At 37.7% G+C, this 24,493-nt stretch overlaps 2 protein-coding genes across 6 annotated transcripts in view; one reads left to right on the forward strand and one right to left on the reverse strand.

Annotated features, from left to right (window-relative positions):
* Positions 1 to 573, reverse strand: part of XRCC4 (X-ray repair cross complementing 4) — a 174,110-nt gene extending 173,537 nt beyond the window's left edge. For 2 of the 4 annotated variants that reach the window (XM_090130891.1, XM_090130892.1), the window contains exon 1: positions 390 to 573. In XM_090130891.1, the coding sequence (XP_089987017.1) occupies positions 390 to 513 (124 nt within the window). In that variant the 5' untranslated portion in view covers positions 514 to 573. The other 2 variants (XM_090130894.1, XM_090130893.1) reach the window with 2 other exon arrangements.
* Positions 574 to 1,500: 927 nt separating this feature from the next.
* On the forward strand, positions 1,501 to 22,783 carry TMEM167A (transmembrane protein 167A). 2 transcript variants are annotated; one of them, XM_090130895.1, is made up of 4 exons: positions 1,501 to 3,007; positions 13,082 to 13,191; positions 18,661 to 18,695; positions 21,621 to 22,783. In XM_090130895.1, the coding sequence occupies exons 1-4, from the start codon at positions 2,924 to 2,926 to the stop codon at positions 21,689 to 21,691; spliced, it is 300 nt and encodes a 99-aa protein (XP_089987021.1). In that variant the 5' UTR covers positions 1,501 to 2,923; the 3' UTR covers positions 21,692 to 22,783. The 2 variants fall into 2 exon arrangements, with proteins under 2 accessions (XP_089987021.1, XP_089987022.1); XM_090130896.1 differs by lacking the exon at positions 1,501 to 3,007 and adding an exon at positions 9,907 to 10,804.
* The last annotated feature ends 1,710 nt before the right edge of the window (positions 22,784 to 24,493 follow it).

Raw genomic sequence — 24,493 nt, forward strand, 5'->3', positions numbered from 1 at the left:
TAAAGTGACAACAGCAACATGAACTACTAGGATCTTTTAATCAATTGGGCTCTTCAGTTATGGGAAACACGGTCATGACAAGGGCCTTTATCCAAGCACTGTCAGCATGGCTCTGTGACCCCAGCACCACACAGGTGGTCTTCACCGAGACAGAAAAAAGGAAAAGAGCCAATGCAGAGAGGCACTGCCCACCTCGTGCTGCTCAAAGTACCTGAGGCACAACCGCATTCCCCTGACGCTCAAAGCAGGGGTACGCCAGTTCGACAAGTACTAGAAGCAGCAACGGCCGCCCCCGCCCCACAGTGCCACTTCCGAAACGACGAACCCGGACTCAGGACCGGACCACGACGCCGGCCGGCCGGCAGTGAGGGCGGAGCGCCCGCACTCACCTCCTTCCGTCCCGCCGCGCCTCCGCCGTGCGCCGCTTCCGCCCGCACGACACGGCCGCCGCGCCGTCGAGCGGCAGCCAATCAGCGAAGCGCGTTGCCCCCTCGTCCCGCCCTCTCTGGGCATTCTCCACCAATGAGAGCGATCCGCCCCTCCTCGGCCCGTCCCTGAAGGGCGCCGGCGCTTCCCCCCGCACCCGCCGGAAGTGTGATGTGGCCGTGAGTGCGTCGCCATGGTAAGCGCGGGGCGGCGGGCGGGAGGTGCCGGGCCCGTGGTGTCTGTCCGGCCCTGAGCCCTTTCTGTCCGTTCCGAGTCCCTTTCTGAGGGGCTGACGTTCTCGCTTCTCTCCAAGGGGCCCGAGCCCGTGAGTTCAGCCGCTTGAAGGGGTAGAGAGGCCTCTCTTAGTGCTCCTTGGACAGCAGGCCCGTAGCAATGCCTGGGCAGCACGGGGCTGTGCGCGGGGCACGCTTTTGCCTTCTCACCCTGCCCTGTTAGGGGCACGCTGTTGGTGCAGCTGAGGCACGTTTTGTAGTTGGAGCAGCAGGCCGGCTTCTGACGCGGGCTCCTGTTGTTTTTCAGGAGTAGCGTTGGATGCCCAGTAACATTGGGTGCCTGTGTCCACTTGCTTAGCGAGGAACTGGGTGACACACACAGACTTGACCTAGAAGCCTGTTAGTGCTGTGGTTCAAATTTTCTGTGGTGTCTCTGTTGTCTGTTATTCTTTTTTTTTTTTTTCTTCCTTATACGTTCTGAAAATATAAGCAAAGGATTTGTGTTTGAATTAGGCTTTAAATCTTTATCAACTATGATATCAAACGTTAAATGAGTGGCACGAGTACAAGATTTGAATGTTAAAAAGAAGAACAAAGAAATAGCTTAGGAAAGAAAGTCTTATTTATGAAAGGTTTGTTCACAATTTTTATTTCAAACCAAAATTCATTTTAAGATTGACATTTTCAGAATATTTTGGATTGCTTACTCATCAACAGTGGTGTATATACTGTGCAGTTTTAACTGAATCTTTCAGTAATCCCCACATATTTATTAAAAGATTAGTATCTCTTGAACTTTATGGCATGGTTCAAGAAAAATTCCTAGATTCTAGATCTTATCACCAAAAAGAAAGTGCAGGAAGTGGTTTGCCTCATCATTCCTTAGCAGATTTTTCAGACGAACCTGGGCTAAACATGTTCCAGGAAAGGTTGTGGAGCTGATAATCTTGGGTGAGATCACATGGCATGTACAGGGGGCATCAGGCCCTGTCAGCATGGGTTCATAAAAGGCAGATCCTACTTGACCAACTTCATCTCTTATTATTATCCTCCTGATGGATGTGGAAAAGGCTGTTGACGTGGTCTACCTAGACTTCAGCAAAGCCTTTGACACTATCTCCCACAGTATTTTCTTGGAGAAGCTGACATCCCATGCCTTGGACAGTTACACTCTTCGCTGGGTAAAGAACTGGCTGGATGGCAGGAACCAGAGAGAGCTGGTGAATGGAGTTAAATCCAGCTGGCAACTTGTCACAAATGGTGTTCCCCAGGGATCAATACTGGATCCTCTGCTATTTGGTATCTTTATTGATCTGGATGAGGGGATTGACTGCACCTTAGTAAGTTTACAGATGAGACCAAGCTGGGAAGAAGTGTTGATCTGCATGGGGTAGAAAGGATCTACAGAGGGATCTGACAGGTTGGATTGCTGTGGCGAGGCCGATAGGATGTAGTTCAGTAAGCCAAGTGCTGGGTTCTGTACTTTGGTCACAGCAACCCCAGGCAACACTACAGGTTTGAGGCAGAGTGGCTGTAAGAAACAGACCTGAGGATGTTGCTTGTCACCTGGCTGAAAGTGAGCCAGCAGTGTGCCCAGGAGGCCAAGAAGGTCAATGGTATCCTGGCTTGTAGCCAGCAGGATCAGGAAAGTGAGGCTGCACCTTTGGGCTCCTCACTACTACAAGAAAGACATGGAGTTACCAAAGCACATCCAGAGAAGGGCTTCAAAGCTGGTGAGGGGTCTGGAGCACAAGTCTCATGAGGAGCAACTGATTGAATTGGGAATACTTAGTCTGGAGAAGAGATGGGGCTCAGGGGAGACTTTTTCGCTCTTTACAGCTGTTTGAAAGGAGGTTGTGTTGAGCTGGAGGTCGGCCTCTTCTCCCATGTAACTAGCAATAGGACTAGAGGGAACAGCCTCAAGTTGTCTGAGGGAAAAAATTCTTCTCCAAGAGACACTGGAATAGGCTGCCCAGGGAAGTGGTTGAGTCACCATCCCTGGTAGTATTGTACTGAGATGTTGTACTAAGGGACGTGGTTTAGTGGGAAATATTAGTGATAGATGGACAGTTGGACTGGATGATTTTGAGGTCTTTTCTAATTTTGGTGATTCTGTGATTCTAAATCATATTTCCAAGCAGTGGCCAAAAAGCTCTCATGATAAGAGGCAAGAAAATGTGGCAGGTGAGAATGAAGAGACAAGTGAAGTCATCACCTTTAATCAGTGCCTTTAAAAGGTAGATGTTACAGAAGTACAACAGAAGATGTTACATCACCACCTTGCTGTTATCATAGCACTTCAAAAGAGACTGCAGAAAAAAAGCAGGAGAACACGGATGATCAGTGAGGTACTTCATGTTGGTCAGTTTAGCATTTATATGTAATATTAGTTCTTCCATCTAGCACAAAGGTGATGGCATGCATATGGATTCTTGTGAGCTTTCTTTTTCACTGTCTGTATTACTTTCGAGAGATTGGGCTGCATTTTTAAAGTAAGTTAAAGTAAGCTGGGGTTTCTTAATGAAGTTGTTTTCATGAATTTATGGAGGTGAAAATAAATTTCCTCAATCTTTGGAATTCTAAATTTCCTCAGTGAAACGATAATCCCTGGGGTGTATCTAGGAATTTGGATTGTCAGCGATGCTGCTTCTGGTGCCATTGCTCTGCTGCGAACATTTACCTTGTGGAATTAACAGTCATGAACTGTTGTTTATTACGTTTTATTTTGCATGCATAATTGACTGTGGGAAACAACTTTGTCTAAGTATCATCAAAGGGAAGAGAGTATAGTCCAGTTTGTTCTCTTTCTCAAAAAGGAAAAAAAAAAAAAAAGAGCTGCACCTGTGACAAACTGGTAGTTTTGTAAATAGAATAATTTTTAAAAGAGATGAAGTCTACTGGAAATTATGCTTTAAGTTCCATCCCACTGTCCTCCAGGCCTTCTAATCAGATAATTAGTTTGTAAGTCCAGATGTATGCTTTGTGAGAGGCCAGCTACTGCCAAACAGTATGAATGGAAGCTGACTTGTACCTCTCTTTTCCTTTATCTGAAAGCACAAATTTTTGTGTTTGTCTCTGTTTCCTGCCTGTGAGTAGTACAGTTTTAGCTTCAACTAACTTTGATAAGGGAATAGATGCTGCCTAATGAATTAAAACAATAATTGAGGGGAAGGAATATAAAGACACAGCTTCTCAGTTTACATAGAAGCAGAAAGTCTACTTTTCACATGCTTTCGCTAATCATTATGTCAGTTTGGTCCTGTTGACTTTTGAAAAGCTGTATTTCAGAAAACTCAGCAGAAGTTCTGCTGTTGAAACTGGAAAATGTACCACACATGGTGGGTGGGAAGAGGGTAGAAGCTTGAAGTAACTGTATTAAAGATGATGAGCCTTTCACTTTCTGAATGGAGGTCTTCAGTTTCTTTTGTAGTAAAAATATGCAACTGCAGCCAAACAACATGAATATGCATGAAAACTTCATAGTAGTTATGTGTTTGTAATTGCAGTTCAGCGGTGAAGAAGGAATGCGCTGTTGTAAACTTTGTGAAGATGGCTTCTTCCCCTTCCTATTCTGGTTATGACTGACCTCAATTTCCACATTGTTGCAGAAAATTTAATTTGGAACTTTCCATTAGGACAAACCTTTCTGTCACAACTTCTGTTGCTGTCTTAGAATGGCTTTTATAGAAGGAAGGAAAATTGCTCATAAAAGCTATTCTAAAAACAATGCATAGTAAATATTGACCCAAGACAAGTTTTCTAATACAAACAGTTCTGTATTAGAAAAAAAATGCTTTCAGAAGTCTTTTGTGTCTGGCACATCAGAAGCTAAAGGGAGGAACTAACCCTGATTCAAACTTTCTAACAGCTTTTTTTTGTAATGGGGTAAAAAAAGACAAGATTTAAGAAGTTGTCTTAGGCATATACGTGTCTTTGTATTATGAGTTTATTTGGAGCAATGATATGCAGCTTTTTGCGTGTCTTTTTCATAATACCATCAAGCATGAAATGTCTTAAATAAGAAGTGAATGTATTTTCTGGGGGTTTCAGCTATAGTAACAAAGTTTTCATGTGATAAAACCTTTGCTGCCCAGCTAATGTGTTTTTTGTTGTTAGTCTGAGGTTTCTACTCTTTGGCAGAAGCTGTAGTGCAGAAAGATGCTAGGACATTATTTGTGCCCATGCCACAACTGACTTCCATCCCTGCACTCAGCATGTGTTGACCCCATGCCAGCTCTTACATGCTCCTAAGTATAGGAGTAAATGCAGCTAGCTGCGGGAAAAAGTAAGAATAATCTGCACTCTGTACATTTTCTTCTGTCCGAGAAGTGAAAAGGAGAGAGAGGAAAGGGGAAATATTAGTGTAGCTAAGCAGGGACAAAGAAGTAAGTTCTTTGCTACTCCACTGTTGTTGTCTAGTATGTCAGATACCTTCAGTAAGTGTACGTGCTGCTGTGGGGTCAGAAATCTCTAATTAATGACCACTTAAGTGGCCCATATAGATGCTTCTGTGTCAGTATATCAGATATGAAAATGTTGTTTTTCTTCTATGATTGCAGAACAGTGGAAATCATTTATTCTGCCATTATAAGATGTATGTTTAATACCTCTCTTAATCTGGTTTTGAAACTGTAGGATGTATTGGATCTACTTTAACAAATTTTTCCACAGACCTCAACAGTGAAGAAATGACAACAATTGAAAGAAACCATTTCCTTGCAGAGTGCCAAACACTTCTTACTCAATGTTTTTGGCAGTGTGTCTATCTTTAAACAAATTGATGCGGTGAAAACATGAAAAGTGTTGAGAAGGTTACTTTTTTTTTTGTGCAGGTTACTTGAAATTAGTAATGGGTTGATTATCCAAATCCTGATTTAAAAAAAAAAAAAAGTCACAAAATAGAAAATGTGGCAGTGTAAATTTTTTTTAAAATTAACTTCAGCATTTAGCACTGTGAACATCCACTGCAGTAGCTGTAGTGCTAATGCACAGAGCTTGGGGATCAATCCCGGAGAAGATTTTCAATTTCAACTTTGTAACCTAGGTTTTGAGGTGAAACTACGTGGCACTTGTCTTAAAGATGTTAAAAATCCAAACCATGCTCCTGAACTGTGCCAAACAACAATGTAGTAGGTGCAGTAGGTCTGCCCAGCACTGACGGACATAGAGACTTAGCATAATTTTTGCGTTTCTTGACCATGTATGTTTGTTCCTGAAAGAAACGTAATTATTTTTCATGTTATAGAGAGAAAATTCTACTGTTAAGGAACAATAAATCTAATGCTATACATAACAGTTCAAAAACATATATATGACATTTTCAGTAAATTGTAGGATACACTTTTATTTAGCCTTTGGAGCAACAAGTAGCTACTATCCCATATTTGAATGCTGCAACTTAGGCTTTTTGTAAGCATGCTCAGCAGTATAATTCAGCTCTGAATTGCTCAGAGTTTCTATGGAACTGAGATGCATTCAGACAAATAAGAGGCATATGTTTTTCTTCCTGTTCTGCAGTGGAGCATATATGTGGTTAGTGTTTGATTCTTGCTTGTAAGTTTGATGTGGTAGCAGAACTTTAGTAATCAGACACTTGTAGAAAAAAAAATTAGCTAATCCTTGATGTTAAAATACTGTACACAACAAAGCAAAAAAGATTGTCGTGTCTTCTGTTTTGAAAGCTTTGAGTTTCTTTTGTCCATCTTCATATTCCTGTTGCAGCTTGTATTGCAAATCAACTTTTCCCCTGACGTCATTTGAATGCTGGTTTTATTAGGATAGGAATATCATCCGTGATAAAATTACTCTTACCTCTTCCATGCATACACTCTTCTTATTCTTTCTTAAGATTCTTTTGTGAATATGAGGCAAACTAAGCAATACGGTGTTCCATTTCAGGAAGGAGAGTTGTCTAGCTTGGCAAACTGTGCAGCTTTCTTATCAAAAAGACAAAGACAGTACGATTGTAATTAACCATGCAGCTTCACTGAGCAGCAAAAGTAGCCAGAACTGATTGTGGGAGAGTGTCTTTTTCTTTTGTGCGGATAATTTTTTTTCTCCTTCTGTTTAAGTACTTTCTAGAAATCTCTTAGGTACAGATTTTTAGGGCATGAGTGGCGGAAGAGATAAAAGACAATATTTATTTTCACTAAAAGAGCTTTTCTTATTATTACCTACTCTAGTTATAGTTCCAGAAATTTCCATTATTTCCCTGTTACTCTGAAGAACTTACTTAATTTCAGCATCCGTGAATTGGGATGATAGAAATCATTCCTTATCAGATGAGGGGAAAGGATGGAAAAAATGGTAAATTCCAAGCTACAATCTTCTGAGAAAAGTCAGAAGAAACGGCATCTCGAGCTTTTACTGACACATCAAACATAAAAGCTATGTTTGTTGAATAAATGTATAGACGATGCATCATCTGTGTATTACAAAAACCCAAGTAAGAGAAGCTTAGTATTGTAACTTTCAGTTTGCTTTTTAGGATTTTGGAGAAAATGCTGCATTTGCTAGCTGTTTTGCACCAAAAACTCAATGTTGAGACTGTTGACTGGATATCAGGGCAAATAGAGAACTCAAGTGAGCCTGCATTTTCAATATTGTCAACTCAAGGAGTTATATAAACATGAATTTTAATTGTACTAAAGAAAAATAGGTGCATTAAAGTCGAGAGCTTTTGTGGAAGAGGGTACTTGCATCCTTCTCTTAATTGTGCAGAATAATTCATTATTTTTTAAGCAGTTGTCTTCTTCATTTGGCTGAAAATCATAACTACTGGTACCTGTGTGCTGTACTTGCCATTTTGACTGCATATTTCTTCAATAGATGTGTAGAAAAAAGATAATTTATTATTTTAATTGAGTCATAGCATATTTTTGGATGTTTGTAAGGCTACATATTTTAGATGGAACTTCAAATATTTTAAGCAGAAATGTGAATTAACATCAAGTATTTTTTGGATACATGCTAGATGAATGTGAAGTAAACTTAAACACCCTTATTCGTGTTTGAGCAACCAATAACTGCTAACAAAACAGTATCTAGATTCTTATTAAGTTCAACTGCATTTTGTCTAAATACCTCTTCCTTAGTTGTTCAGTGTAGTTTTGCCAGTAATAGCATCAAATTTAACAGATTTGCAAGTTTTGTATTTTTCTTACAATTCTAATTAAGCATTTGCAGAAGAGACATACTATTTTCTACTTATTTGTATAAGATTATGTTTAGCAGGAGTAGTAAAACAAATTGTTTCAAAATTGGTTGGAAAACAGTTATGTGTATGTTTTAATTTTTAGCAATTGCTTTTGCCTTGCATGTTTTATTTCCTATTATTTTTTCCAGTTTCATACTCCAAAAAATTGAACTTAAGCTGGGAAAATGAGAATGGCACTACTTAATGGAAACCTTACATAGTAAGCATTTTCAACTCTTTAAGGGCCTCTTCATTTAAATTTTATTTAGATTGATGTCAGTTTTCTGTTGAATGGCAGTTGGTACCTCTGAGTTAATACTGTTTTAATGTAGGATTTCAATCTTATAAGCCTTGGTTAAGCACACTTTAACTACAGTATGAGCTCTTGCTCACATTTTAATATGAGAGACAGCTAAATGATCAGATACTAACATCTGTTTCTCTGTTTCTGGAGACTATAATCATCCATCAGGGTTTTATTATTGTAGATGGGAAGGACAACAAAAGAAAACTTCAGGAGTATTCATACGTTATTTCTCCATATTATATGAAAGTATTTTCACTAAGATATGGAAGTAATATTGAGGTGTTTAAATTTGAGTTTTGGAAAGGATTTGAAAGAATCTTTGGGCATGTAGCTTGTAGCATTAAAATCCATGATCTTAAAGTTCTGAAGACTTGCAGTCAAACTTGCTCTTGCAAGTCCTGCTGAATACAGTACGTTCTTAGTGCTTCCATTTGTACTATCTGGAGAGAGCACACAGGAGAGGGAATTTAAAAAATAATTAAAAAAAAAAAGTAGTACTTAAGCAACAAAGAATGTAGGAGCTACTAAGGTGCTTCTAGCATGTCAAAAATAGTCTAAGTGGAGGTATAGAAAGCCCAAGCATATATAGCTAAAGCCACAACTGACGTAACTAAAACTAGCATAAAATACTATTGGTGATTCTTTTCTGCATTTGCAGTCTGAGCTTTGAGAAGATATTTTTTCACCAACATGTGGACAGAATCTAAAAGACAGCATCAACTTTTCTGTGTTGAGGAATTTATCTATAACAATGAGTATCACAGAATCACAGAATCGCCAGAATTGGAAGGAACCTCAAGGACCGTGAATCTCCCACCCCTCTGCCACATGCAGGGTCACCAACCTCTGCATTTAATACTAGACCAGGCTGCCCAGGGCCCCATACAGCCTTTAACACCCCTAGAGACAGGGCATCCACAACCTCTCTGGGCAGCCTGTTCCAGTACCTCACCACTCTCTCTGTAAAGAATTTCCCCCTGATGTCCAACCTAAATCTTCCCTCCCTCAACTTAAAACCATTTCCCTTCGTCCCGCAGTTATCTACCCTTTCAAAGAGTTGATTCCCCTCCCCTCTGTAAGCTCTATCTTATTTTTGAAATGCTGCAATGAGGTCACCCCGCAGCCTTCTTTTCTCCAGACTGAACAAGCCCACCTCCCTGTCTTCATAAGGGAGGTGCTCCAGTCCCCTGCTCATTTTTGTGGCCCTCCACTTGACCCTCTCCAACAGCTCCCTGTCTTTTTTTGTACTGGGGGCTCCAGACCTGGACGCAGTACTCCAGATGGGGCCTCACAAGAGCAGAGTAGAGGGGAACAATCACCTCCCTGTCCCTGCTGGCCACCCCTCTTCTGATGGAGCCCAGGATACCATTTGCCTTCCAAGCTGCAAGGGCACACTGCTGGCTCATGTTAAGTTTTTCATCCATCAGGAACTCCCAGGTCCTTTTCTGCAGGGCTGCTGTCAAGGACAAGTAGGATCTATATGAGGCCAACCAGCACTGTTTAAAAAATGCTAACCTAGATTAGGTGAGTTGAAATTCACTTGGTTATACTACAGCATTTTGCAAATTAACTTGATACGTTAACACTTTCTTTTAAAAGTATTTCAAGTAATGTACAGTTCTTACGGGTTTTAATTACTGGTTCAAGCAGTTGGATGCAGATTGCCCTTTTCTGTAAATTCAGTTGAATTGTAAGAATTACTTTGAATGTAAAGTGCAAAGCTACCCAATTCAGAAGGAAATTATCATTTTCAGTTTAAAAATGCATAGAAATTTTGAAATATGCCTCTTTCCTTTTAAGTGACCAGTAAATATTTGTGTAATTCAGAGCGCATTTCCGTTGGAAGGCACACATAGTTATAATGATGTCCTGTGCTGCATATCTGAGGAAGCACATGAGCAGTCCAACAAAGAACAATTATGTTCTGCCGCTATTGATTGATTAATAACACATTTCATGAGTATACATTTACATTCCCTGCTTGGTATGAAGCAAGTGGGACAATGTGCCCTTCTGCCATGTTGTGCATCTGAGTGCCCAAATAGCACCATGCTGCTGGGAGCAGCTGCAGTGGGAAGCCTGCAGGAATTCATGGGAACCAGGCACTGGGAGCACTGCACCATGCAATGCAGAGAGCAGCTGTCTGTCCCAGAGGACCGGTCGAATTCATCATTGACGGGGAATATCACACGGCTGGGAGGCAGCCGCTCCTGGATCAGCCCCACAGGAGCCAGGAAAATGCCTAATGTGGGCAATTGAGGACTTCCTAGTGTCTGAATGTGACAAGTGCTTGTGACTAGTCAAAAGGCGAGGATATGCTGACAGTAGTGAGCAGCATTTTCTTCATTGTACATCATCTGTCCATTGCTTTTAAGTGCCGTGGATAAGTGGTTCAGCTAACTAAGCTAAAATACTAAACCACACATGATGATTTAACTAATGCCTTGGCTAGGGAGAAAAGCAGGTAGATGCACTTTGAGGACCACAAGGCTGTCTGTAGATACTGGCTCACTGCTTGGCTTGTGCAGTATCCCTTCTGTGCTCTCTCTTGTTTCAGAAACCTTCCTGCTTGTCAGTTGCTGCGTATGGTTGTCATGTATTGTTTGCCTTCTTCCACTGTCTACTGTACCTCTCTGTATCCGAGTAATCATCACTTCATCACTTTACTTTTTTTTTTTTGGTCCCCGGGCAGTTATAATAGAACATGAGAACTAAGGGTACTGGCTTGAGAGTTTATTCCTGTACAAAGGCAGCTGATGCAAGATATATCCTGCTTAAGACATAAATAAATGGGAGAGTTGCACACCCTATTATGAACCAGCTAACCTTGCCCCTGGGTACATGCCATAACAGGATGCTGAAATTGGTCCTCCAGGCTGCTGAGATGGAGTTGTTCAGCTGCTCCTTGACCTCTGTGTGCAGCTTTCCAATCAAGAGTTGCCTGCTGCATGCTGTTAACTGAAACATTCTCTTTGCTTTGTGCATCTAGCCCTGTCTAGTGCATGTATTCAGACTGGCAGCTCTGTGTTCTCATGTGATTCACAGACTTCTCCATAGCTAAAGATACATATGATTAATTTATGTATGCAATTAATCATATTTCAAATCTCAGTATCAAAGAGCAGTAGATGTTCTCTCTAACGTGTTTAGTACAGGAGTACAGTGGTGAGCTAAAATACTGTGATTTTAATTTTGCTTGATTATGTAGAGAAATGTGATTCTCAGAGCTTCAAAACATTAGAAAGTTGTGATGTAATAAGAAAGTGCACATCAGTCAACAGAGCTATGCTTCAGGCTGTGGAAATGGAACCTTTCTTCTCTTAACAAATCCCACCCAGTTTTCTGCCTGAACAAGGAGATTGCAATGTAATATCCCTTCATAAGTGCTAAGTATTTACACTTAATTAAATACTACTACTCAGCATCCTGGGTTAAGCATTAGGGAAAAAAAAAAAAGAAAAGGTATTTGACACAAATTTGTCCATAACACAAAATTCCAGAATGAAGAATGTATTCCATTTGCTTTTCCATTTATTTATTTATTTATTTGCAGTTCTGAATAAATAGAACCTGAAAATGACAGTAGAGCAAAGCAAAAATAAGACACTTTGCAATATACAGTTGTTTATTGTTCTACCTGGTACTATTAAGTTGACAGAAATGCTTTTTGAGGTATGTTATCTTTGAAATAATTTTTGTTTGTTTAGTGCAGGTTCCTACATCTGGATTATTTTAATATTGTAAGGAGAATCTAAGTCTCAGATTTGGGACTAGTTATTAGAAGCTATAAATTACAAGGACTAGTTGCCAAATATTTCTTCCAGCATTTCCAGGGAACATACTGCAAAATAATAATAATGTTGCTAGTGTATTCTTTATTGGAATGCTGATGTATTGCTTGCTGGAAATGAACATCAGCAAGCTTTCTTTCATATTTTGTACTTGATTTGAAGATGCAGAAGTCCTTATGTGAGCACCTATTTTCCCTCTGTATGTGTCACTCAATTATAGTTGCTAATGATGTGATGATTAAAAAAAACATTTTGACCTTGCAGGGCTCAAGGATTTTTTGATTAAAAAAAAAAAAGTACTGATGAGGTTAATTTACGCTATTTTACTGATATTTAAACTTTAGTAAATGACCAGATATTGTAGTAGTTTCTCAAGAACTGCTTTTTACTACCAATAGGCAGATTGATTTCACTATCAGACAACAGATCCTTAGCCCTTTAAGTCAGTTCCTTTGTTTATCCAGCATTTTCCTTATGATTGGAACATCTATAAATGTGATTATTGCAAAGGTATTTTTTAAATTTAAAACGAAAAAATGATTTCAAAGTAAAATTAATCAGTTGCCTTTTTGTAGTTTGGATGGGTCTGGTTATGTATACTTCTACAAATACATTGAATTTTGGATGCCATTTTCATGTAGAAGTATGGGAACAGTTGCCGTTCGTATTTATTATTTTACTCTGTCTTGTCTGCTACTAGTTTAGTTAATGACACTTCACCTCCACCTTCACCACCACCATCACAGTACTCAGTTGATGCAAACTACAGTTACACTTATTCTTAGCCAAGTGGGAATGTCTGTCTTCTGTAAATCTTAGCCTGCTGCTAATAGGTTTCAAGAAATTGGTTTGGAACCAGTGCCTGGGAGCAGATCTGTAAGATTACCCTTTTGCCTGCTCTTTACCTTTTTTGAGAGAATCTGGGAAGGGAAAACTCCACTCCTTCACCACTGTGCACAGAATGATAGCTGTTAGAAGTGTTTTTTTTTGTTCACTGACAACGTAGATTTTGATTTTCTTTTTTTCAATGAGTGTTGTATGGGGGATCGTTTATTTTCTCCAGTTTACAAATTGAGAGAAGTTTTATGCTATGAAGGTGTAATTTTTCTTTTCTAATTTTCTTCCTTAGTCTGCCATCTTCAACTTTCAGAGTCTTCTGACTGTAATCTTGCTGCTCATATGTACTTGTGCCTATATCAGATCCTTGGCTCCCAGCTTACTGGACAAGAATAAAACTGGGTATGTAGTCTTAAAAATTCACAAATTGTTCGGTTTTCACTACAGTGCTTTGTTCTTAGTAACTTGTAATGGTGGTTGATAGTACAAATACTATTTTGCAAATTGTTTTTCTTCTTTAAAGATAAAAAACTTTAGGTTATTTTCAATAAAGATCTTCCTTGTATAAGTTCTTAATGTAGAATGTTGAAATTAGTTGAAATTTTGCATTATGAATTTATTGATCTAGAAAGCCAGCTAATATTGCTTTTTTAGTTATTTTTTTAGACTTGCAACATTTTCTTCAGATGACACAGAAACATGAGACAAAGAAAACATTTTCTTACTTTCAGTTGTTGTTGTAGGGATTTATTTATTTTTGATTCTTATGGGTAGAGAATTAAATCTTAACAGCAGAAGTTGGCTTGCTATTTTTTTTTCTCCCTTGTGTCCCTCACTTTTATTCTTGAAGCACATTTTCCTGGATGACCACCCTTTTTGTGTGTTGTGTTCCCAGTTCTCCTAGAATGTACTTGGTGTGCTGCTGTGAAATAGTTCTGTGCCCTGCTCGGTAGCATGATTTTTGTGTTTGGTAGGAAATGAGGAGAGACAAATCTGTGCCTCCCTTATGCTTTTAAAGCACATTCATGTTTTGGCTTAGCAGTTTGCTTTGTACTACAAAGGATATCATGGAGTGTTGGATGCAATGAGCAGTATGCGGAGCTGTGATATAAATGCTGTGTTTTTGGAGTAATGATTGGGCAATTTTGAGCTAGAATTTTGACTGACGCTGCTGTAATACTTCAGTCATGCTGTCACTGAGGATTATTACAAAGGAGATAATACTTGTAAAAATGAGAGGTAGTTCTAGCTAGGTAGGGAAAAAATACAAGATTTTGGTCTTTGGATGTTTGACTTTCACTTCTTCCATTAGGCTGTTTGCTATTAAAAAGTTTTGGGCTTTTTTCTGTATCTTTAGACACTTCTGCATTTAGTTTTCAGAAAAAGTATCAAGTTTGTAATAGAACCATACTATCAATAAATATCTTCCTTTTTGTCTTTTGAAAACCTTCGTTGTGATTAACTTCTGGAATTGCCATTTGAGCACACAAGTTTTCATTTAGTAATGTAAACTACCTAGAGTACAATAGCTTTTTTTTTTTTTTGGTTGGGCATTCTGGCATGAGAATGTTTGTGTCTTTTCTAATGAGATCACAAGGTTACCACTGACATGAGAAATCTCTTTCAATAATAGTAAAGATGGAAATAAAGGATGACTACGTAAAGGACTGTTCTTTTGTTGTTGTAAGTTGTTTTTTTTTGTTTCGTTGGGTTTTTTTTGAATGTCTACTCTTGGAACATAACACAGTAGTCAATGAGATACACATAGTAAGAAGTAAGAATATTTATTTTACTGATTAAGATTTTAGTGCTCTTCTTGGCATGGATTATTTCCTTTAATCTGGAGATACTCTGTTTATTCTTGAGGTATATCTGTCTCAAGTACAGTAGAAACCTCTTCATAAAGTGTTTTCAAAAGGTGCTGACTGTGAAGGAGTTAAGTGTTTGATTTGTAGGCTTGTATTTATATAGATGTTGGACATACAACTTTATTATATATATATATATATATATATATATATACACACATGTATACATATGTAGACTGTTTTGTACAGAAGAATAAAATGTTGGCCTGGAAGCAATGAAATTCATGTCTTGAATGGTAGATGTTTACATGGAGCTCATGTGCTGTTAAACTCTGTCCCTCTTCACTAAAATATTCCATGCTCAAATGGAAATGTCTAGACATACTGGATAAAATAAATTCTACTAATACTTCACTTTACCACAGAGATGGTACCTCGGTATTCCTGTTCCAAATTAGTAGCGTAAAAAAGTAGCAATAAAATATTAATGCAACAGAGAGGAAAAATGTTAGTAGTTATCAGCTATATTTCTAACTGAGTGATAAACTTACTGAAGATGGAAATTTGTTGTGATAATAATTAAAGATAGTAAGTAAAGAAGCATGTTTCTGTTGGTTGAGAGACTACACTACAGTGATGTCGCCCTTTCTCATAACATTGTATTTCATTTGAATGATTTCTGCCAAAATGTGTATTTTTCTACCAAGTCAAACAGTTTTAAACCTTCATATTCCCTGAAGTATCATGAGTGTTTCCATGTGCTTTGTCAGGAGCAATAACTTTTAAGATTGGGAAAGCAAGTGGAGATTTACTGTTTCATACTAAGTGGAAAAGAATGTGTACCACAACATAATTTTCTCTATTAACCAGAAAGATGTGTTAGCTTGTGTGCAATGGAGTTTGCCTTTGACTTGCTATAAGCATTGCAGTGAGTATATCTCATATTCCTTCCTGCAGTTGCAGGGTGATTGTCCTGGCAAACACATGGCAGGAGCATTTTACAGATTTCTCAGTTTAGCAGCCAAACACTGAAGCCCCCTAAATCTTTCCTGTCTAGCTTGCTTCCATTTCTTTGAATTTTTTAGTGATTTTTTTTTCTTTAGATAGCCAACACCACCTACAGTGAAATCAAGCACTTGCAGCAACTCATGCATATATTTGATGTGTTGCTTCTAGAAAATTACAGGCTTGCAAACCAGATTGACACCTGCATTAAAACAACGATGAGGATGAACATAAAGGCAAGAATTAGGAGCAATGCAATTACTTTGAATAATTGCTTAAGGAGGAATTTTTTTGGAGCAGGTTCATTCAGGGAATCATAATTTCTGTAATAATCAAATGGGCTGTGACTTGAGGTGCTTGTTGTGGACCTGAGGTGGGCAGTAAGGTATGAATATAGGAGAGCACTGGCTTTTCTGCCACAGTGAGCTCTTCAGTATATCCAGAGATTATCTCTTTCCTTCGAGAGTGGTGAGATGCTGGAACAGGCTGCCCAGAGAGATTGTGGATGCCCTAGAGGTGTTCAACGCCAGATTGGATGGGGCCCTGAGCAGCCTGGTCTAGTATTAAATGGGGAGGCTGGTGGCCCTGCATGTGGAGGGGGTTGGAGATTCATGATCCTTGAGATCCCTTCCAATCCTGGCCATTCTGTGATCATGATTGTAGGTATTTTGAAGCTTCACATCTCAATTTGCTTCTGCTCAGCAGTAGAGTAGGTGGACAAACTAATCTATTGAGCTGTTCTGACAGGAGCACAAGCATCTCAAAAAGATGCTGTTCTTACATGTTAAAAGGCTTGTCAGACCTCATGTCAGTAGTAAATTTAAATTCATGGAGTGTTAACTGCATTAAGGGCATCTGATGAAACCTTTATTCTGCTTTCTACCACCCACACTAGAAGGAAAAATTCTTATCTCCACCAACAAGGGATTTTTGTAAAGCTAGGAACAATGCACAATACTTTATGTAAAAGTTTGAACTTGGTTTCTCATGGTCAAAAAGCCCTGAGAAGGTAAAGAAAATCTGCTGAGACTGTTACAAACTACAGATTTGTAGATTGCCTGAGAGAGAGAACAGTCTTTTTCCCAGGTAAAATTCTGTAAGTGTGCATAAGAAGAAAACAGTAATGTTTTGTTCATCAAGTTCCTGGGCATGCTTGTGTGATGGGAACTTGCGGTACTAGGTTGTGGAAGATTTTGCAGTGGTTTCACTGCATGCAGACTGTAAGTCTGTTTACAGATAATAACAGTTTTAATAGTTTTAAGTGCCATTCACATGGGACTCTGTGACTATATATTTTGCTCTGTAAGATTCACACATGAATGCCTTTTTACTTCTAAAACTGTATAGGTATCGTCAGGTTATTTTTCTGAATGACCTCTTAACCTAAAAAGGTGTGATGATCTACATGCAGAAATTATCACTTCTGTTTGTGGAATTAAACAAAAGCTTTGGCTATAGATAATTACTTACACAGCTTGAAAAAGAAAAGATGTAAAAAAAAAAAAAAAAAAAACATTTTTTTAAAAAAAGCAAATGTATTTAATGTTGTTAGAAACTGGTCAACAAGAGTTGAAATGGTCAAAAAGCATTTCACTTTCCCTTCAAAATTATAAATCATTTCCAGCCTCTTGCAACTCTTGCTTCTGACCACCAAACAGAAAGGAAAGGCTGCTGAATGGATAGAGAGATGCCCGAGTGACTAAAGATGATAAAAGAGCTCTAGATAGAAATATGAAGTAACAGCAATTCTCTTAAAAAAAAAAAAAAAAAAAAAAAAAAATGCTGACTGTGCAGTTTGTGTGAACAAGTGGTCCAAACCTACCTGTCTACATTTATACATGGAAAAAATACACAATTACCAAAGCCTGGGAACAGCAGATAACCTGACCAGGGTGGGGACAGGTTCAAAGCATTGTGGGGAAGAACCTGGAGATATGCCATCACAGCAGGTAGTAGCTGAAGACACACAAATAATCCAGACCAAAGTTTTTGTTAATAAACATGTCATGGGAAGGAAGAGAAAAACCTCAGGGGTTTTTTAGTTCATAAATGTGTGTAGTCAATGTAGTCAAATCCAGATGTTTTTACTGTATTGCAGCCAGTTATACTGTGAAGCAAACCTAAAACCTAAAGTTTTCAACAAAGTTCTGACTGATATTTAAATTACTGAGAGTTAACTGCCCTTCTAATTCAAGATGCTTTAGTATTTCTATTTCTCTTCCACAAATTTTAAAGCATACCCAACTGTTTTCTTGTTTCTCTTGAGCAGTCAGTATGAAGTCACTTAAATTATGTAGAGAAATTACAAAGATGTGGCCTACTTGGACTTTGGTTTTTATTTAGTCTGTATAGTTGAAACCTGTTTTCCTTCTTTTATTAATTTCACTTGTGATCATTAATACTCTCAGTGGGAAAGATTAGAGAGACTTTACCTCAGTAAACCTGTGTAAAACACTAAAAACAAACCTGAATAGTTGTTTTGTTGTCTATTTCAATGCAATATTCTGTAATACCAGATTATATCTACAAGTATGCTCTAATGGAAAGCACACTTTCATGTACTATTGCTAAGAGAAATGTAAGAGAGATGGTACAGCATTACATTTAAAATGCTGTGATGCATAATCTCTTATACCTGCAGAAAAAAATAAATTAAAAAAAAATCCACATACGTTGACACGGAGGCCTTTTGGCATTTTATACTTTGTGTTTCTAGTTCTGTTTTGGATTTTTTCCAGTGAGGTTTTTTTAACAAGATTTTCTGACAGGGCTGCTTTAGTGTAGAATGTGGTATTATGTAAATTAAATTTGAAGTATGGACTGTAGACACACCTTTTCTTGCATGTAAAAGCCTTGCTAACCTTAGAACATTGCTGTTTGTTTAGTTCATAGTTTGGACCTCATGCAGGTATCTGTTGTTTCCTGAAGTTGAGAATTAAGCTAAAAATCTGTTTATTTGAACTGCTGTAGTGTGGAAAGACAAAGATCAATTAACTGAGATTTTTCTTAAATGACTTTATGAACTCTAGAGCCTAATGAATTTCTTTTATCTTTGCAGACTATTGGGAATATTCTGGAAATGCGCCAGGATTGGTAACTTCTTTCTTTGCAATATCTTTTATAAAATGCTTTTCCTATTGTGTGTGTTATTTGTTAGCATAGTATTTCCAGGTAGCAATGGAAAACCACACTTAACTCGTTATCTTTAAAAACATAAGCTTTACCTCCATTAAATACTGTGGAGATTGGCTATGGAAGCTATGACTATCTTAGTACAGTGGAACCCTGAATTTTTCTAATGATAATTCACGTTTAAGTTGTTAAGTTTCAGAAACCTTTTGCACATTTTACTGCATGAAATCACTCAAAATAAACTTGTTATAACTTAAAGAGAAATCACTGATTCCTCAAAAACTAGTGCCTATTTGAAAACCTAATGCAATGCTGACAAAAACTAGATATTTACCTTACAATAATCAATAACAATATGGAATTCATTATGTGTTAAGATTCTGCTTAATCACAGATCTTTTTTTCTCTTTTTGTTATTTTCTCTGTACTTCCGAATTACTCGAAGCTGTTGGTGTCTAGTGGAACTTAAGGGAAGGCTGATCAGCTGTATCTGATTTTAGGCATTCTCCCAGCATTTCTGGCAATATAGTTTTTTTTTGTCGTAATTCTGAATTTATTTTTGAATTGAAAAGGGAATGTGCAACAGAATTCCAGATTAAGTCTTGAATATATGTCAATGCTCCAAAAAATAAAAATCCATCATTAAAAACTGTTCTGCAAATTGCATTGTTAATGCAGAGCAAAAGCATTGGGCATGTAATTCTAGGTGTTGCTGCATGTCATTGAACCTAGGGGAAAATGTATGGTTCCCTTTTCTTCATTCTTAGCCTTTTAAAGGGACATGACATGCATTTTTCAGCATGTCAAAATGCACTGATGCAAAAAACATTCTTTTGTGAAGACCTGCCATTAGAATGATTGCAGGTATTGTCTTGTTTAGTTAATAGCCATAGCTGAACCAATTTTAATATTGTAGTTGAAAGATACTGGCAATTTGGCAGCTGTTAGAAATGTGTTCTGAGCTGCACTAGCAAAAATAAATGTAAATTTCAGCTGCATTAGGGTTTGTTCAAGGTTGAAGAGCACACTTCACTTTACCATCTTCTTTGTATTTTATTAAGCACAAGCATATTTTTCTTCTGTTAGCTGTGCACAGCAAATAATTTAAAAAGCCTTTTAAAAGAGTATGCAAGAGCTTGAGTATGCAAGTCAACTTGATAGTTGAAGTTAAGAGCCTCTGTTGATCTGGTATAATCTTCCTCTCTCATAACGTAGCAACTTTATTAAGTTCTACATTTTCTGCCTGCAAGACAGTGCATGCATTCTTGTGCCCAGTACTGAGCTGTGTTCTTTTCTCTCCTTCATGTAAAACCAGTTTCTTTTCAGTCTACATCTGGAATATTCTAGTCTGACTTTCTTTCAAACTGGGAAGTGAGGTAGCATCTTAACATTCCTCCTCTGTGTTTCCTTACATAACACTGTCATGCCCTCGGTAATTGGAAATGGCTTTTGAAGGGGATTGCCACCATTTTATTTGGGTTAGTTGCTAAAAGAGAAATGGAGAAAAGCATAGGCTTTTAAAAATGAAAATACCCACTGGCTCCTTTTACATATGACTTGCCCAGAATGTTTAAACAGGCTTTGCAGAAATGTGCATAGGATTTTAATAATCAGCAAGTGGTTACATATTTACAAAGTTGTGCAAAATTATGTTTAATCCTGCCACATAGTGTTTTCTTTTTCAAGAAATTTAGGAGCAGGAAAGTATAACCCTTATGAAAATAGTAATATTAATACTGTAATATCTAAACTGTAAGAGCTGGACTTCCTCAACTTTATTTTAAACAGATGTGAAACAGCAGACATTAATTCATTCATTTATTTGAAACTTAATTAAATATATGCCAGATCATTACAACATCTTGTAATGAGAGGTGTCACTACAAGTATCTTATTTTTATTTCTTATGGAAATACTGCTGTCTTTAAGGGTCCTGCTAGTGAAGTAGTCTCTTTTCCTGGAGATTATACCTTAATGCTGGACTTGTTCTTTTCCATTATTATTTCTCTGAAAACAGTATCTTAGAAAATATTGTTTATAATAAGATAACAGACCCCATGCAGTATGAAGAAATAGAACTTTGTTTAAGCAAACAGCTACAACTCCATCTTTATGTTTCTGAATGTATTGAATTTGGAATTTTCTCATGTTAGAGCCATGGCATTCTTAACACTTCTTACAGCTTTATAGGCTGGAAGAGGCATCCAATGTTAGAGGCCCTCTGTGTTCTCCAGAGGAAAGTCGGTGAATTTCTACAGAATGTGCTTAAGCAGAAAGGCAAAAACGATTTCTTCTCTGTATGAAGGAAGCATCCATATAAATCATTAGCAGTCTAGTGAATATCTTCCCATGACAGTGTTACAGTTCCCTAAGATTTTTTTTTTTATACAACTTGTTTGGTGAGCAAGGGAGATTTTAACATTTCGTTCTGAGTAAAAATAGGTGAAAATAGATCTTGATTGTCTTTGCTATTGAACATAAATCTTGTAAAGGAGTACAATTGTGTCCATTGTCTGCCATGGAAAACTACAATAGTAATTTGAAAGTGTCAGAAATAGAGGTCTCAGTGCAACTTGTTGGTCACTTTTCTTTCTATGAAAGAGGGTTTATAGGAACATAGAGATCCTTGCACTGAACTTTGCTTGAGGAAGACAACTCCAATTCTCTCTATATACAGCAGCATGTACTGTCCTGCATCTTAGCTTTCCCACTCCCGTTCATATTCTTCTCCGGTACACAGCTGTGGCTGTAACAGTGTTTCTCCAGCCAAAAGTATTGAATGTTACTTTGCACATGCAATGTGATAATTGTCATGTTAGGCTAGGAGCAGCCCAGATCTATGTAGTTATGCCTGAGTTGTATTTTTTTTAATCCCTCTGCCCCCAGGTGAACGAAAGAGCCCCTACGTAGCTGTGTGCTGTGTGGTGATGGCCTTCAGCATTCTGTTTGTACAGTAGCAACTGGAGGTTGTCCCTTAGACCCTGCTACCAAACAGCAAAGCATGGAAGAAATTACAGCAGGAAAAAATTGAGAAGCATCATCAGCTCTCCTCCCACACGCTGGATAGCCAGTCTCTTGGTGATCATAATGTAACTAACTCCAGAATGATATGTAGATAATAATGTCACATCAGTACTGAAACTGCTGATGTAACTGTTAAAAAGATGTCTGTTGTTTTTGAGTTCCACAAGAATATTTTTTGTACCGTGCAATTGAAAAGGTTTTTAATGTTTTTGTTTGATAGACCTGTTCAATTAAATTTAGCAATTATACATCTGGCAATAGAATCACTCTTGTAAGAATGAAGAACATTATAGAATATGTTTACTGAGTATTTTTAGTTCTTAATGTCTGAACAATTCCTGTGATATTCTGAAATGTGTTTAAAATGGATCTCTTAAATGTCTAAGTCACATTCAGCTTTCATTTTCTAATCTTGTAGTTTCTTAATCTATCAATATTTCTGTTGTTAAGATAAAATATAAATAAGGATGGGGATCATAATTGTAGTGAAGTCTGACCATCTGCTGAGGGTACACAAATGTAGGATTTGAAAACCAGGATTATTTTGTGTGTGTGTGTGTCTGTGTGTGTCTGTGTCTTTACAGATCAAGCTCACAGATGAATCATTCCCTAATATTTTTTCTTTTCAAAAAGATTCTAGTGGCTCTACTACTGTTCCTAAGGGATTAAATACAAGGCTGTTAAATCAGCTGAGGGAGTAGTTAGCTTCTCAGTAGTCCAGAGATAGCAAAGTTCTATGTCCCAATGTTCTAAAGGTTAAAAAAGAAAAAAATTACACTCACTATTGGTAAAAATGAAATAAACCTCATTATTATTTGCTATTAGTTTTTATTCTAGTTTTTCAAACTTCTAGAAATTTAGTAACTTATTTCAGTAGTGCCTAAGAAGTGTATTTATACCAGCCGGCTATATGACTTCATATTGACTGCATTTAAGAGAGTTATTTGTCAGCAGTATTTTGGGTTGTTCTGAAAAGGTATGTGATCAGAATGAGCTTAGCTGGCAATAAAATGATCTGAATGGTATGTACCTGTTGTCATTCTTATTTAAACTCTTTTTTTGTTGATCTAAATCACCCTGTACTTAGAAAAGAAGTGGTTGTTAGTGATAAGCTTTGTATTATCCCATGTATATCTGCATGTCTAAATCATCTTCACTTATATTTAGTTGTTCCAAAGCTGTTTTCTAATCAGCAGACAGGAAAAATAGCTTTTTCCAATTTAGGTGCAATAAAAAGCATTGGCTGTAAAACCTGCAGGCTCAGTGGAGTACAGAGCTGTATGATGTTAATAACCATGGTGTGCACATGTACTAGCCTTGAAACAGGCAGGAAGTCTGAGGAACAGCCAAGTCCATTTCTTTAAATATGGATACTGCTCCAGATGTAGCATCAGAGCATCTAGGGAATTCATTTCTGTGTACTGAAGGTGCCATTCTTAGACTGGGGGTGAGGGAAGCTCATAAGGAAACTTGAGTTGACTCATGTTATGTACGTGTTCAAAATATGTGTAGGATCACTTAGAAACTTTTATAATTAGTGAGTGTATTCTAGTTTTTGAGATTTATTGGACTTTATGATAAATAGTGGTGTTTGTAGATTACACATCTTCCATGCATCTATCTAAAACTATCCTAGTTGTCACATTAATTCTTAATAATATCTTTGTTTACCTGTGATTAGAAATACCACTGAAACAACCCTGGTAATTTTTTTAAGCCTTGAGAATCCAAAAAGCATTGACAGAGCACTGTATTGCTAAAGATATTCTTGTTCATAGCATTTTTTTGTTGAAAAAGTTCAAATAGACAAGCCTCTTCATGTTTGTCACCTTTAGTTCAGTCCTGTAAATAAACAACTTACAGCAGTTTTTCATTTTGTCTTAAGTTTAGATAGCTAATGGGTAAATCTTTGAATATTTTTTTCACTATTCCTTTTATGACATTTACAGGATATTCTTGGCTTACTAACTACATACTTGCTCAGCAATACTACTTTAGCAATAAAGAAAAGGAGAGATTTCTCAGCAGCTGCTAGCAATGCCTGAGTTCAAAAGTAGTTTGTATGCAAACTTTAGGAAAGATTGTAAGCAGAGATAAGTGCTGTCTATGATGGGGCTATTCAAAGTATGCCTCCAGTAAAAGCATTTGAAAACAGGATCTTTAAACTCTGACAAATGTCAGTTGTTTTGAAATGACTGCTTTAGGCAGGTGTTCACCTCAGGAAGACTTCTTTGTACTTCAAAGTTTTGGATTTGGAGAGATTGATGCCTCATCTGTCTTACTGTTTAAGATATGAAGAAAATACTGTTTTTCCCATGTTAAAATCTTAAAGTATTTCATGTTCTCTGCTCTTTTTCTCATGCAAATTGCTGACACTCAAGGAAGGTTTAACTGTTATGAGAAGGAAGAAGAAAGCATAACATTGTGAGCACACTTGATAAAATTTTACAAGTTACCCTTAAACACTGAGTCTGGACTATGTCATTTTCAAAGAACAGTAAGTAAGTTCCAATGGAGCTCTGTCACTAGAGGTGTCAAGGAAAATAGTTTTCCTGAACTTTGCTCTGATTCCTAAACCAAGTGGAGAAGGAAGTACTTATTACCATATTAACGCAGGTGCTAAAGCTTTAATGGCAAATAGGCACGCTGTAGCATACCATAGGTTGAAACTGCTGACAGTGGCTATCAAGTTAATTGAGAAGAAAGTAGCAGAAATTCCTGGCTGACATACAGGA

Source organism: Phasianus colchicus, chromosome Z, assembly GCF_987193195.1.
Source record: "Phasianus colchicus chromosome Z, bPhaCol1.hap1.1, whole genome shotgun sequence".
NCBI classification, from domain to species: domain Eukaryota; kingdom Metazoa; phylum Chordata; class Aves; order Galliformes; family Phasianidae; genus Phasianus; species Phasianus colchicus.